Source organism: Loxodonta africana, chromosome 2 (genome assembly GCF_030014295.1).
Source record: "Loxodonta africana isolate mLoxAfr1 chromosome 2, mLoxAfr1.hap2, whole genome shotgun sequence".
NCBI classification, from domain to species: domain Eukaryota; kingdom Metazoa; phylum Chordata; class Mammalia; order Proboscidea; family Elephantidae; genus Loxodonta; species Loxodonta africana.
The window spans coordinates 97,745,519-97,758,411 of record NC_087343.1 but is presented as its reverse complement, the minus strand read 5'-3'; the positions used below and the strand labels follow the sequence as shown (position 1 = coordinate 97,758,411).

At 36.7% G+C, this 12,893-nt stretch overlaps 1 protein-coding gene across 3 annotated transcripts; it reads left to right on the top strand.

The window, feature by feature from the left end:
- Window positions 1-203: 203 nt before the first annotated feature.
- On the top strand, window positions 204-12,550 carry ARRDC3 (arrestin domain containing 3). Of its 3 annotated transcripts, XM_003404982.4 has the most exons (8): window positions 205-686; window positions 4,557-4,638; window positions 6,752-6,899; window positions 8,094-8,196; window positions 8,573-8,829; window positions 9,147-9,309; window positions 9,595-9,749; window positions 11,982-12,550. In XM_003404982.4, exons 1-8 carry the CDS (start codon window positions 407-409, stop codon window positions 12,036-12,038), a joined length of 1,245 nt encoding a protein of 414 aa, XP_003405030.1. In that variant the 5' UTR covers window positions 205-406; the 3' UTR covers window positions 12,039-12,550. The 3 variants fall into 3 exon arrangements, with proteins under 3 accessions (XP_064130084.1, XP_003405030.1, XP_023403417.1); XM_064274014.1 differs by lacking the exon at window positions 11,982-12,550 and having other exon boundaries at window positions 204-686; window positions 9,557-9,714; XM_023547649.2 differs by lacking the exon at window positions 6,752-6,899 and having other exon boundaries at window positions 654-686.
- Window positions 12,551-12,893: the final 343 nt, after the last annotated feature.

Sequence of the window (12,893 nt, the reverse complement as noted above, 5' to 3'; positions counted from 1 at the left end):
CTCCGTCCCCTAGCTCGACACCTACTGTACCCACAAGCGAGCCAGCGAACGAGGGAGCGAGCCCGGAGCGGGAGGGGACGTGCAAGGAGGGCGGACAGCAGCCGCGGCGTGCGCATGCGCACTGGGGTTGTTTTTCCACAAAGCTGCTCTTAAAGTGAGCTAGCAGGCTTCAGCCGCCCGTCTTTGTACCAAGACCGCTGAGACGAGCAGGAGTGCGGAGCGGCAGCCTCCCTGCTGCCCTGCTTTTTAAGAAATCTCAATGAACTATTTGTAAAGAATCGCTGATCCTGCCTGCAAGCTTTTTGCATGGCAAAGACATCGATCAGTGTTCAGTGAAGATCGCATTTTATATGCGCTCTTGACTTTTTTTTTCTTACATTATATTTTTATAGATTTTGTTATAAACATGGTGCTGGGAAAGGTTAAGAGTTTGACAATAAGCTTTGACTGTCTTAATGACAGCAATGTCCCTGTGTATTCTAGTGGGGATACAGTCTCAGGAAGGGTGAATTTAGAAGTTACTGGGGAAATCAGAGTAAAATCTCTTAAAATTCATGCAAGAGGACATGCGAAAGTACGCTGGACTGAATCTAGAAACGCCGGCTCCAATACTGCCTATACACAGAATTACACTGAAGAAGTAGAATATTTCAACCATAAAGACATCTTAATTGGACACGAAAGAGGTAAGTTTTTATATTTTTCAGTAGTTTTTAGACCTGTTTTCTTTGGGAAGGTATTTTTTTTCTGAATTAATATGTCTATTTCTAGCGTAACACATAGTTTGATAAAGGCTAGCAAAGTTGGAGTATTTGGATTCTCCTTGACATTCATCGTGTATTAGCCGTAATGCATGCAGGCATCTGCAAAGTACTGCAAACTGCACTTATTCAGCTACCTCTAGTACGCACTTGGAATCCATTTGCACCTTACTTATAAATTCTGCTTAAATCCGATTCAGTAATTTTACTAATATGTTTTCAAATGAATTGCTAAAAGCTACAGCCCAATATTAGTTTTTTTTTTTTTAACTTTACAGCCTTAGCTCTAAAACTGAGTTTCAGTGAAGAAATAGAATATTTTTAAATGGGTAATAAGTGTATTTCATTTTTAATAGTGACACGCAGAAGACTTTAAGGATTGATCATTGTTCTTTGATAAAGGGTTTCCCATGGCTTATTTTGACATATGGTATTAACACCCCCATGTGTTTTTCCCCTATTTTTCCAGTTCTTTTAGACATTTACATCAAGCACGCTTTATTTTAAAGTACAATATCTATCATTATGATAGGCTTCAAGTCAGTTTTAGAAGCCATTTGGGGTCAGTAATTTTCTTTTCCGAGCATCATGTGTAACTTTGGAACATGCATTCAATGAAACCCATGCCAGTCAAATGGAATTGAAAAGTATTCGGCACATCGCATTTGATTTTTGGTTTGAAAAGGGAGATAAAGGGTTCTCAAAGGGAAAAGGGGTCCTGAGATTTCCAATCTATTGTTTAAATGGTTACATTGTGAAAATATAAGAGACTCTAAGCTTGTTTTTCTAAGTTTCCACCCTTTGTTAGAAGCGGTTCAATCCTGTTTGGGACCAGTTCTGGGGGGTGGTGAGGAGGGGCGCTTGTTCTGCTCTCAGCAGATTGGTTACACGCGTCAGGTGGTGGCGATGACTTAATTCCTAGCCCAAGAAGAATATAATGTTAAAACTGGTTATGTAATTTTGTGCTTCTCCTTTTTAATGCAGCATTTAGTTCAAATGACGATTTTTTTAGAAATAGAAGTACAGTTTTGCCTTTTTTATTTAAAAAATATACATCCCTGGCGAAGTGCTAATTGAACTAAGGCAAGTATAGAAATGAAGGATTTGAGTTACCGTATTAATATATTATTTAGAAAATATTATGAAGTCCTTTTAATAGGGTTTTCATTATTGTACACAGGCAACTTGCATCCTGAAATAATTGCTGATTAATCTCTCCAAGTATTAATTCTGATACAAAATGCAAATGTCTAATGACAGTTCTGGTATTTGCTGAAAAGCAGACACAGGAGTTCGTGTGTGTGAACCTTTCAGGAGATTGCAGCCTTTCATAAAATGGATGGGAAGAAACAAAGGTTTTTCTTTAAGGAGTTGAGACTTGGAATAGGGGAAAGTAGAACAATGAGTGTGGGGACAAATACAGTTTCATTAGTTGCTCTGTGATTTCATGGTAAAGAAACTGTCCCGCAACCCATGAGATGCCCCTAACCCCTGCAAAGCGTGGACGAGCGCTTAGCCTGGAATAGTTTCAATGACTTAAAAACTGGGACCTCTCAAACTAGCCTGGTAACTGAGACCCCGCCTCGGGCGGCCCGCGATAGGCAGAGCCGGGTTTGTTAGCCTGTTGCTAAGGCGATGCTAGGCGCTGATTGGATTGGTCGCGGGCGGGTGGGGAGAGTGGGCTCTGGGGCGAGGCTTGGAACCGGCGTGCGCCGGTAAAGGTCCCTCCAGGGCGGCCGTCTCCTCCCCTGCTCGAGTCCCTCCCGGGGCTTTTCGAGGCGCCTCGGGCCCGTGTTACGTCATGTTATCACCCCGATTTGCTTGGGGCACCAAAAAAAATGAATTCAGGCTTCCTCAGACTAAGAGGGGAGAAGCTTCTGCTGACCTTTAAGGTGCCGAATGGCCCTGAACGCAACTTTAGCTGGAAATCCTATTCAGAGGTGGGGTCGGTCGGGTAGCAGGACACCATTTTCCTGTTTTCCGAGTGAAGGGCTCAGGTGGCTTGTGCCAAAAGTGTTTTCCTCTAAGCTGAAGCAAAGTATTTCCCGACATACTCTAGTCACCAGACCAGCTACCTTGATTTGACCTGAGGGGATGGCAAAGGGTGGCCAAGAGCAGAACCGTTTCTAATACCGAAATCTGGGTGGGAGGGGGACCTTGGCAAGTATTCTTTCTCCCCTCCCTTATTGTTTATTGGTGCCTACTAACCCCCACCCACCTCCCAACCGCTCCAGTTTCCCCACTGTTCACTGTAAAGGTGTCGGGGTGGCCCGAGCCAGATCTAACCGGTCACCGGCTGGGGCGTGTAAAGCGGAAGCGCCGCCGCGCGCTCACTCCGCCCCCGTTGAGCAAGCTAGGCTGCGCGCGGGTGCGAGCGCCGCGCGACATATGCCGTATGTATAGCGCGCGGGCGGCGGCGGCGCGCGGGCGGACCGGCTGGGATCTGCTAGCGCCGGTTTAGGCCGGTCCTCTCCTGCTCCGGTCTAGTTCTTGATTGACAGCTCGGCACTTGTTTACCACGGCGCGGCCGCCGCGGCTCGCCTCAATGAGACTGCTGAGCTGGCACAAAAAGGGAGCGAGTAGGAGAGAAAGGGAAGGCAAACTTTGGGCGCCTTCGAGGGGAGAGAAATTAAAAGACCTGAACTCACTAGCCAGTGTTTGGTGCAGAAATCATTTGAGAGGATTTGCGCAGGGGACGACAAAAATAGTACTTAGATGTAAACGGATCACTTTTTTTTTCTTTAAATAAAAGCCGACATGTAGGGTTTTTTTTTTTTTTTGCCTTTTGTTGGATGTAAGAAAAGCTGGCTCACGTTTTTTGTGTAGTAAATTCAAGTTCGCTGAGGAAAAGTTAAACGGTACTACCAGCTTTTCTTCCTTTTTTGGTTAATTAGGAAGGTTTCTATATCAAGAAAACTACATGAATAAGACGAGTATATTATCTAATGCAGAACGCCTCCCACATGTTCGATAACATTTCTACGTTTGTGACAACCAAAAAAAAATAATGCATTTGGCCAAAAGAAATCGGTTATAAAATGGAAGGTCATCCCTTTTTTCTAGCGATTGAAAATAACCTTGTTAGACTGGTTTTTTCCAAGAATGTGGGACAATATTTCCCGGTAAATGGCCACCCTTTAAATCCTACCCTTTGTAATTGGCTATGGGTGTATTTTGTATAAATGCAAGCTTTAAGATGTTGCTAGGGAATTCATAAAGGAAAAGCGTAAATAAAGAATGTGCAATAAAGAATTTTTATTTTTAGTTATGAAACTGACGTTAAAATCACTGTTCTCTTTTTTTAACTCCAACGTCTATTTGATAAAAGTTCTCTAATGGTTTAGGAATTATAACGTGTTATATTCACATCTTTGGTATCATTTTCCCCAAACTGACATTTAAAGTTGACATGAACAGTATTTATTGTATACCTTACGGCTGTAATACGATACATTTAAGTGAACAGGTGGAGACAAAGATAACATTATCTTAATAGGATTTGAAACACTTGAGCTTTTTGTTGCATATATGCTAATATTAGATACAGGTGCTTTACAGTTTGGGTTATTTTCCATTTTCAAGAAAAGCTTGTGGGATATAAGTATTAATTATCCCCGTTTTACAAATGGCGGCTGAGAACTCAAAATGATGAAGTTGGGATCAGAACTCAGATCACTGAGACTCCGAAGCTTGTAGTTTCAATCATTATATGAGCATATGTAGAGCTTGGCGACCATGAGGACTGTGTAAAGGTTTCATAACATGCCTTTTGTTTTCTTTCTTTGCTTGTTTTAGATGATGATAATTCCGAAGAAGGCTTCAACACTATTCATTCAGGAAGGCATGAATATGCATTCAGCTTTGAGCTTCCACAGACGTAAGTATTACAGTAATAGGCATGTTTCATAAATACCCATGATCAAAAGCACTCTTAAATTTTCTAAAAGTAAATACTTTGATTAAAAAAAAAAAAACCCTTTCATTACCGGAACTTGCTAGAGAAAAACAATATTAAAGATAAGCTTTTTTTTTTTTTATCTAGCGTGGCAAAATTATAGAAAGCAAAGATCGATTCTTAGTACTCTGTCCCAAGGTTTATGAGAGTTTTAAAACATGAATAGTGTTTCATTTAACATGAGTGAATGAGGATGCCAGTCAAATGGTAAACATTTTCTAAGTTAACACTTAGTTTATTATCACTTGGCATTGTGAGAAAAGGAAGATGGAGCACATCAAGTCTCCTTCAGTAGTTTCAGTTTATACAAATTCAGTGTTCTACCTTTACTGGTGATACGAACCAGTAATAGTAAGTTTAGAAAGTAAAAATAATTAGAACTATCCTAAATTTAGAAATGATCTTCTTTTAATATGAATTCAGTAGCTTCTGTGCAAAAATCTATTGGGGAGGTGCCATAAGAGATACTATGACCTGGCCTTAAAAGGAAACACCCATCAGAGATGCTTTGAGGCTTGGAATCTAGTATGAAACGAAAATGATACGTTCTTAGTATAATAACGCATTGTTAGGTTATTCAAATTCTATTCAATAATGCCTTTAACGGATTTAAAAACCTTCGAGGTGGCGCTTGTACTGATTATTTTGGAGGATAAACTGAGATTTGCCTAAGACTTTATCAAGTGCCAATATGTACATAATTCTGTATTTGTTAATTCTAGTACTTGAGTAGTTATGTGTAAAACAAAACAAAAAAAAAAAACCCACAGCCATCAAGTCGATTCTGACTCATAGCAAGCCTATAGGACAGAGTAGAACTACCCCATAGAGTTTCCAAGGAGCGCCTGGAGGATTTGAACTGCCAACCTCTTGGTTAGCAGCCGTATCACTTAACCACTACGCCACCAGGGTTTCCAGTTATGTGTAAAGAGTTCATAAATGGTATTTTACATAGTATTCTGTTTACAGTATTACTTGAGAGAACCTCATTTTGAATAGAATGCCCTAATCTGCTTTCTGAGAAAAATCCTAAGTCTGTGGGTAGAATAAGGTTAACATTGGCCTGATTGTTTTCTAAGGATGAAGATAATTTAGGTTTTTTTTTTTTTTTTAAGTGATATCTAAACCAAATTGCTTAAAATAAACTTTCGAAGAGTAGCTTACAGTTTTAAGATTTAGAGTACTACATTTTATTTGTCTGTGCCATACAAGTTAACATGAGGGAGCCTAAAACACACAAAAAAATTGTAAAAATGCTACTACATTTCTCATACCAGTCCAAGCTAACACTCTGTCTTTTAAATAACTCAACGTGGGGTGTTTTTCTAATAAAGTTATGGGAAAAAAAAACCCTTTCAATAAGACCCTCCACAAGTAATAATGTATGAGAGAATTGAAAACTGATTCCCTTAATACAAATCGGTAAAATTCTTTTTTTTTTTTAAGCCTACAGAGTAAAGTTATAAAACATGGTCAGGGAAAAAAAAAAAACTGGTAAACTGGGAAATGTAAAGGCAGTTTTTCAGAGTTATGAGATGTAAAATATTTGAAACTGTAACGACTATTCTAGGCCTTTTCTAGACCTTTTAATTAGTTTCTATAAAAAGAGGTAATAGTTCCTAACTAATGAAGAGTGGAACACTACAGAGAATTTGGTCTGAATGTTTAACCAGCGTATAGAATTTCTGGGTAGAAATAGCTGAACCATTCTTAACTTTATTTTCTTGACCTTTTCAAGGCTTGTTCATTTCGAAACTTTCATAATTTTGCCACTAGCATTAAAAGTATCCTCTTCTTAAAGGAATAATGTTTTTCTGGCTCTTTTAAGCAAAATTTCTATAATAATTAACTATTATGTATCGTTGGAAACAATTTTTTTCCCCAGTGACTTATCCCTTTGGAAATTTAAAAAATTATGTTTGATACCTCATTGGTACATAAACAGTACAAAATGTCAATGTTTCTTTGCTGACCTACTGTATAAATATTAGAAAGAGGTATAAAATTAATATATTGACCTTTATATTCTGCACAGACCACTTGCTACCTCATTCGAAGGCCGACATGGCAGTGTGCGCTATTGGGTGAAAGCCGAATTGCACAGGCCTTGGCTTCTACCAGTAAAATTAAAGAAGGAATTTACAGTCTTTGAGCATATAGATATCAACACTCCTTCATTACTGGTAAGAATTGACTGAGTACTTCATTCTTTGTTTTTGGCACATAAATACAAAAGAATAATCACTTAAAACTATGCAGCCCCTATCGTTTTTAGATAGTGGTTTTATTTTAAAATTTTATAAATGCTAATTTTTTTAATGAATTCAAGAGCATACAAATTAATGAAGAATGCTCAAATTTTTTATATTTTAGTAACTTTAAGTAAATTAAAAACATAAGACCAGTACATCATATGAATTGTCTCTTACTCAGAAGATAACAGCAGTCACAAAAAATAAATCTGTTCCCTGGTTAATTTTGGTGAAAGAGGAACAGTGATACGTATTGTAAAACAATATCACTTAACTTGAAGATAATAAATTTAAAATTTGTACTGTATCGTATTATTCCAACATAGGGATAGTTGTCAAATGATGGGGAGATGTATCACTTTCATTAAAAAAAATTAATTCCTTTTCTTTAATGGAATCCTTTTTTTATTGTATTTTTTCATGATTAATTCAAATTTGACCCCAAGTTTATTTGGTTTAAACAAATGATAACATCTTTAAAGCAAATAAGAATTAATCTTAAAAATGAGTAGTTTTCCCTTTCTTAAAACTGATTTTCACATTCTCAAAGAAAGATGTTAACATTTGGGATTATAACCAAGTTTCTATGCTGCCTTTTTTTTTTAAGGTACTTTAAATGGAATGTGGAAAGGGTTTTTTTTTTTTTTGTTAGTGGGTTGGTTCATGTGTTTTGAGTTACTGTATATATAAACAGTGCAAGCTAAAACCATGTTTATGGGATTGATATTAAGACCTGCACCTCTTTTTTTAATCAAATGGGATATTATATAAAGAAAAATAACCAAACCCATTGCCGTCAAGGCAATTCTGACACATAGCAACCCTATAGGACAGAGTAGAACTGCCCCATAGAGTTTCTAAGAAGCTCCTGGTGGATTCGAACTGCCAACCTTTTGGTTAGCAGCCATAGTTGTTAACCACTATGCCACCAGGGTTTTCATAAAGACAAAAGTAAGGCTTAATTCAGAACTAGTTTTATAGTAAAGAAGATACATTTGGATTCAGGAGAAAACAAACAAAAAAATGTTTTTAATTTTAAATTCTTCAGGAATTTAGGGTTGTATTTTAAAATGCTCTAATATGTTCCAATTTATGCATTGATCTTTTTCTCTTTATTTCTTGCAGTCACCCCAAGCAGGCACAAAAGAAAAGACTCTCTGTTGCTGGTTCTGTACCTCAGGCCCAATATCCTTAAGTGCCAAAATTGAAAGGAAGGGCTATACCCCAGGTATGTTTAAGGTGGATTCCCACAAAAGACAATCTTTCTTCACTTAGCTTTCACGTATACATTTACAATATTGCTACTAAATACAAACACAATACAGTGTTAGTTGGTAATATAAATAGTGCTTATCCAGTTCACGTTTATAAATTGAAATATAATCTCTTCAAATAGGTAGTTCATTTTTATAGCTCTAGTTGCCTACCATTCCTAGGACATGTAGTTATTCATGTAGTCTGTTGAACATTCTAACTTTAGCCTGAGAATCTATATTTGTATTTTTTTTTAATTGTGGTGAAAATATACACAAGAATGCATTTGTCAATGCAGCAATTTCTACATGTCTGTATTTTACTTATTATTTTTTTTAAATATTCTCTAGGTGAATCAATTCAGATATTTGCTGAGATTGAGAACTGCTCTTCCCGAATGGTGGTGCCAAAGGCAGCCATTTACCAAACACAGGCCTTCTATGCCAAAGGGAAAATGAAGGAAGTAAAACAGCTTGTGGCTAACTTACGTGGGGAATCTTTATCATCTGGAAAAACAGAGACGTGGAATGGCAAATTGCTGAAAATTCCACCAGTTTCTCCCTCTATTCTTGACTGTAGCATAATTCGTGTGGAGTATTCACTAATGGTGTGTATAAATTTAAGGGTTATTTTGAAGTCTTAACAGTTACAATGATATCATTTTGTTTTTAATCAAAAATTTGATTTTTATGTTCTGTGTATAATGATTGTACAATCTATAGTATAAACAGTAATTACTAATTTTGTTTTATATGTAAATATACTATGTATACTAATGTATAATGGAAAAAATTTTCTTGTCTGTCGTATGTACCTAAATAAAGAATGAAGTAAATGATAGCCTCAGATAAAATTGCATTATTTGTTTTTAAAAAGGAAATGATACTTGGTATTCTAAACCTACCATATCATTTCACTCTATAGGTGTATGTGGATATTCCTGGGGCTATGGATTTATTTCTTAATTTGCCACTTGTCATCGGTACCATTCCTCTACATCCGTTTGGTAGCAGAACCTCAAGTGTAAGCAGTCAATGTAGCATGAATATGAACTGGCTTGGTTTATCTCTACCTGAAAGACCTGAAGGTAATTGATAATACATACCTAAACCAATCCCGTGTTTTTAAGAGCATAGTTTTGCTTAACATAGTTTTGCTTCTAATATTTGTGACCCTAGATGAACTTTTGTCTTTTCCCTAAAAAGAGAGTAGATGTGCCCCTAATGTTACATTTAAAATCTATGTCTCCCTAGTTTTGATCGCCGAATACTTATTATTTTACTTTGACATTCCTTTTTAATACCTATTATTCTGTATATTTTGACATGCATAAGAACGTGCTGTTCGAATTGCGTGAATCTTTTTCCTCTAGCACCACCAAGCTATGCAGAAGTGGTAACAGAGGAACAAAGGCGGAACAATCTTGCACCAGTGAATGCTTGTGATGACTTTGAGAGAGCGCTTCAAGGACCACTGTTTGCTTATATCCAAGAGTTTCGATTCTTGCCTCCACCTCTTTATTCAGAGGTAAGCATCAACCCCTCAAGTGTGAAATAGTCCGGTTCTCTTGGGGAACAGCATTGCACAATTTAAAAAAATACACTTAGATCTTGGTTATTGTGATGACAATAATAGAAGAACAAATAATTTAGAAAAACAAAAAATAACTTTTAAAGATTAGAGATGTCAGTATTTACTAGGCTTAACACAAACAGGACTGTTCAGTTACATTATTGGGAAAATAGGATAATGATCTAACTTCATGGTGAATTCACATTTTTTTTTTTTTTTTTGAAGAAAGAGTTCCTATTTTAAAGCTTCAGTAGAAATTTTAACTGGTATTTGCAAGCATTGATATAGAATAGGATTTATCTTATTTATGCCCCTGTTTCAATTCTTGCATATTTTAACAATCATAGGGAAAAATAACATCTTAAAAGCATTGCTGTACTGTTAGATTTTTTTTTTATTCATTTTATATCAATGGCAAGTAAGCACTAATGTGAATAAAACGTGTCCCCTATTTGGGAAAAGCTTACAGACTAGTGAGAAAAACAAACCTAGAAGCAAATTATTACATAGCAGTGTGGTGTAGGTATACACAGTTCATTTGAGGAACAATTGACTGGGCCTTGGAAATGGGAAGGGGCTTCCCTGAGGAGGTAACTGTTAAACTGAATCTTGAAGAATGAATAGTCCTCCAAGGGCCAAACAGTCCAGACTAGAAGAGCAGCATGTGTAAAGGCAAGGAGGTCGGACAGGGGAACCCAGCAGTTTAAGGAAATTTCAGAATGAATATGTATACATAGTATACATTTTAAGGGGCTCTGAAGTTGGTCTTGGTAACAAAATAATACCAAAATAATGTTGTAAATCATTAGAATCAGCTTTTTCTTTTGTTTACTGCAGTTTAGACAGCTATTCTATAAGATATTGCTTCCAAAGTAGACCATAAGAGGAATTGCTTTATTCTTTCAGCAGTTTTTTGTTTTTGTTTTTAAAAAACACCATGACTAGAAGAGTTGATTTTCCTTTGGATGTGGTTAATATGAGAGCTACTTTGTTGATTGTAGGATATTCAGAATTTGTTCTTCTAAATTCTTGATCAGACATCATTTTTCCTATCCCATTCCAATACATAAAATTTTACATTAGGTACTAAAAACATTCTGCCAGTTGTTAAATATTGTGGTATATCATTTTTATTCCAACATTTTTGTCTTGCTTATCAAGTCAGTCATTTCTGCTTGATTTGAGGCTTCTGGCTACCCAAGGGGCATTTGAAATAAATAGCAATGGAACTTCCATTAACTTTTGACAATTTGTTACAAATTACGAAGTTTTAAAAACCTGAAGTAAGTTGTCTGTGATTTAAATTGTTAGCATCAAGCCACATAGAAGGTACAGAGTTCTAGATTGTACTGTACCATCAGGGCTCCAAAACCATTTCAAATTTTCTTTTTTTTTTTTTCAAGGTTGCTCATTAAAAGACAGGTGATTTGGCTTTTTTCCTTTCTTTTACTTAAAGCCTCTGAAGGACTTTGGATTACCCCACATTTATGTGCAATTAGATGGAGCTTATCTAAAAGATCTTTCAGTAAAAGTGTTAAACCCAACAATTTGCGTTTCTATCCATTCTCTTTGTACCTGAGAAGCAACTGAAATATATTGACTTTCCTCAGTGTTCGTGAACCAGAGATATGGAATCCCCTAGAACGTTTCAGGTTTAGCATTGTTATCTCCTGATATACAGACTGTGTTCTCTACCTCCTCTGGGCTTTACACCCATGAGTTACCACCTCACATAAACACGAAGAATGCAGTTTGCACAACTGCATTCTTCCTAAAGCTTAGAAAAAGAGTTAACTTTCTTTGTACAGGGATGAAAGGGATACTTTATAAAAGATCATCGCTATGAAGATATTTTCTATTGTGTGTTTGAGTCTTAAGTGTTCCTGAGTGCTAGGTAAAAAATCTCAATTCTCTGATAAAATTTTACCATTGACTTTTGTAAAATAGAGGACTATTTAGGCATATTTTTATAAAATTTATTGGCACTTTATAGAAAACACCAGCACCTTTTCTTCTCCACCCAACGTATCAGATATGAAAAGGGAATAATTTGGTTTAATTTGCTACCAAGCTGTTTGTGCTCTTTCTGATTATTTTTTCTTAACTAGTACTCAGACTTAAAATTATTTGCTGCATTCTTCTAGAGTTTATCAAATAACTTTATAGTTTCATTCTCATTCTTTCTAGGTTGATCCAAATCCTGATCAGTCAACAGAAGATAGACCATCATGCCCCTCTCGTTGAAGGAATACTTGTTTAAATCAAGTTGATGTGGGTTCTGAACTATATCTCTTCCCAACTGAGGACAGAGGAAGTATCCTGGAGACACGTTTTCAGAGGAAGTGGAATTGCTTTTGCCCAGAAAAATGGCAAATACATGAAACAACCAGCGATCATGCTTTAGAAGCCTACAGCAACATTCTGGGACTGCTCCAACATGCTTGAAGATCTAAGCTTTTCTCCTTTAAAACTGGCACATACTCAGAGCAGTCTTCTTAGCCTATGGGGTCATACGTGTCAAGACACCACGTTGTAAAAGAGGGATGATTTCCTTCTTTTGAAAATTTGCACATGCTCAATGCTTACATTGTGCGGTTCAATGTCACTACAGCTTTTTTTTTTTTTTTTCCATTTATGCCAGACTCTTGATACTCTTTTAAAACTTGTTTGTGGTCAGCACAACAAGGAACAAAAGAAAGCTTTGAAAAAACTTTAACATGAAAAAAAAAAAAAACGCACTGACCTTTTTTATTTAATATAGCCTGGACTTTACCTGCGTATGCACATGCTCAGAATTGTCCTACTAGGCTGACCATGTATCACCTCTTCAGCTTGGATCCTATTGTGGATTTATTTACAAACATCAAATGCCTTCAAGCCAATCCTTCTTGCTGTATGTTTTGCAGCCTACTGTAGTAGATACGCAACAGATATGTGGGAAAAGAGATAAGAGGATGAAGCTAATAAGAGACTTTGTCAAGATTGTATACCTTCTTGGTTTCTTTTAAGAATTTGTTGCCTTTCTACTATTACAGCAAAGCAGCATTTTGTTACTGACTGCCTAAAATCACTTAATCTCAGGTGAACGCGTCACTTGCC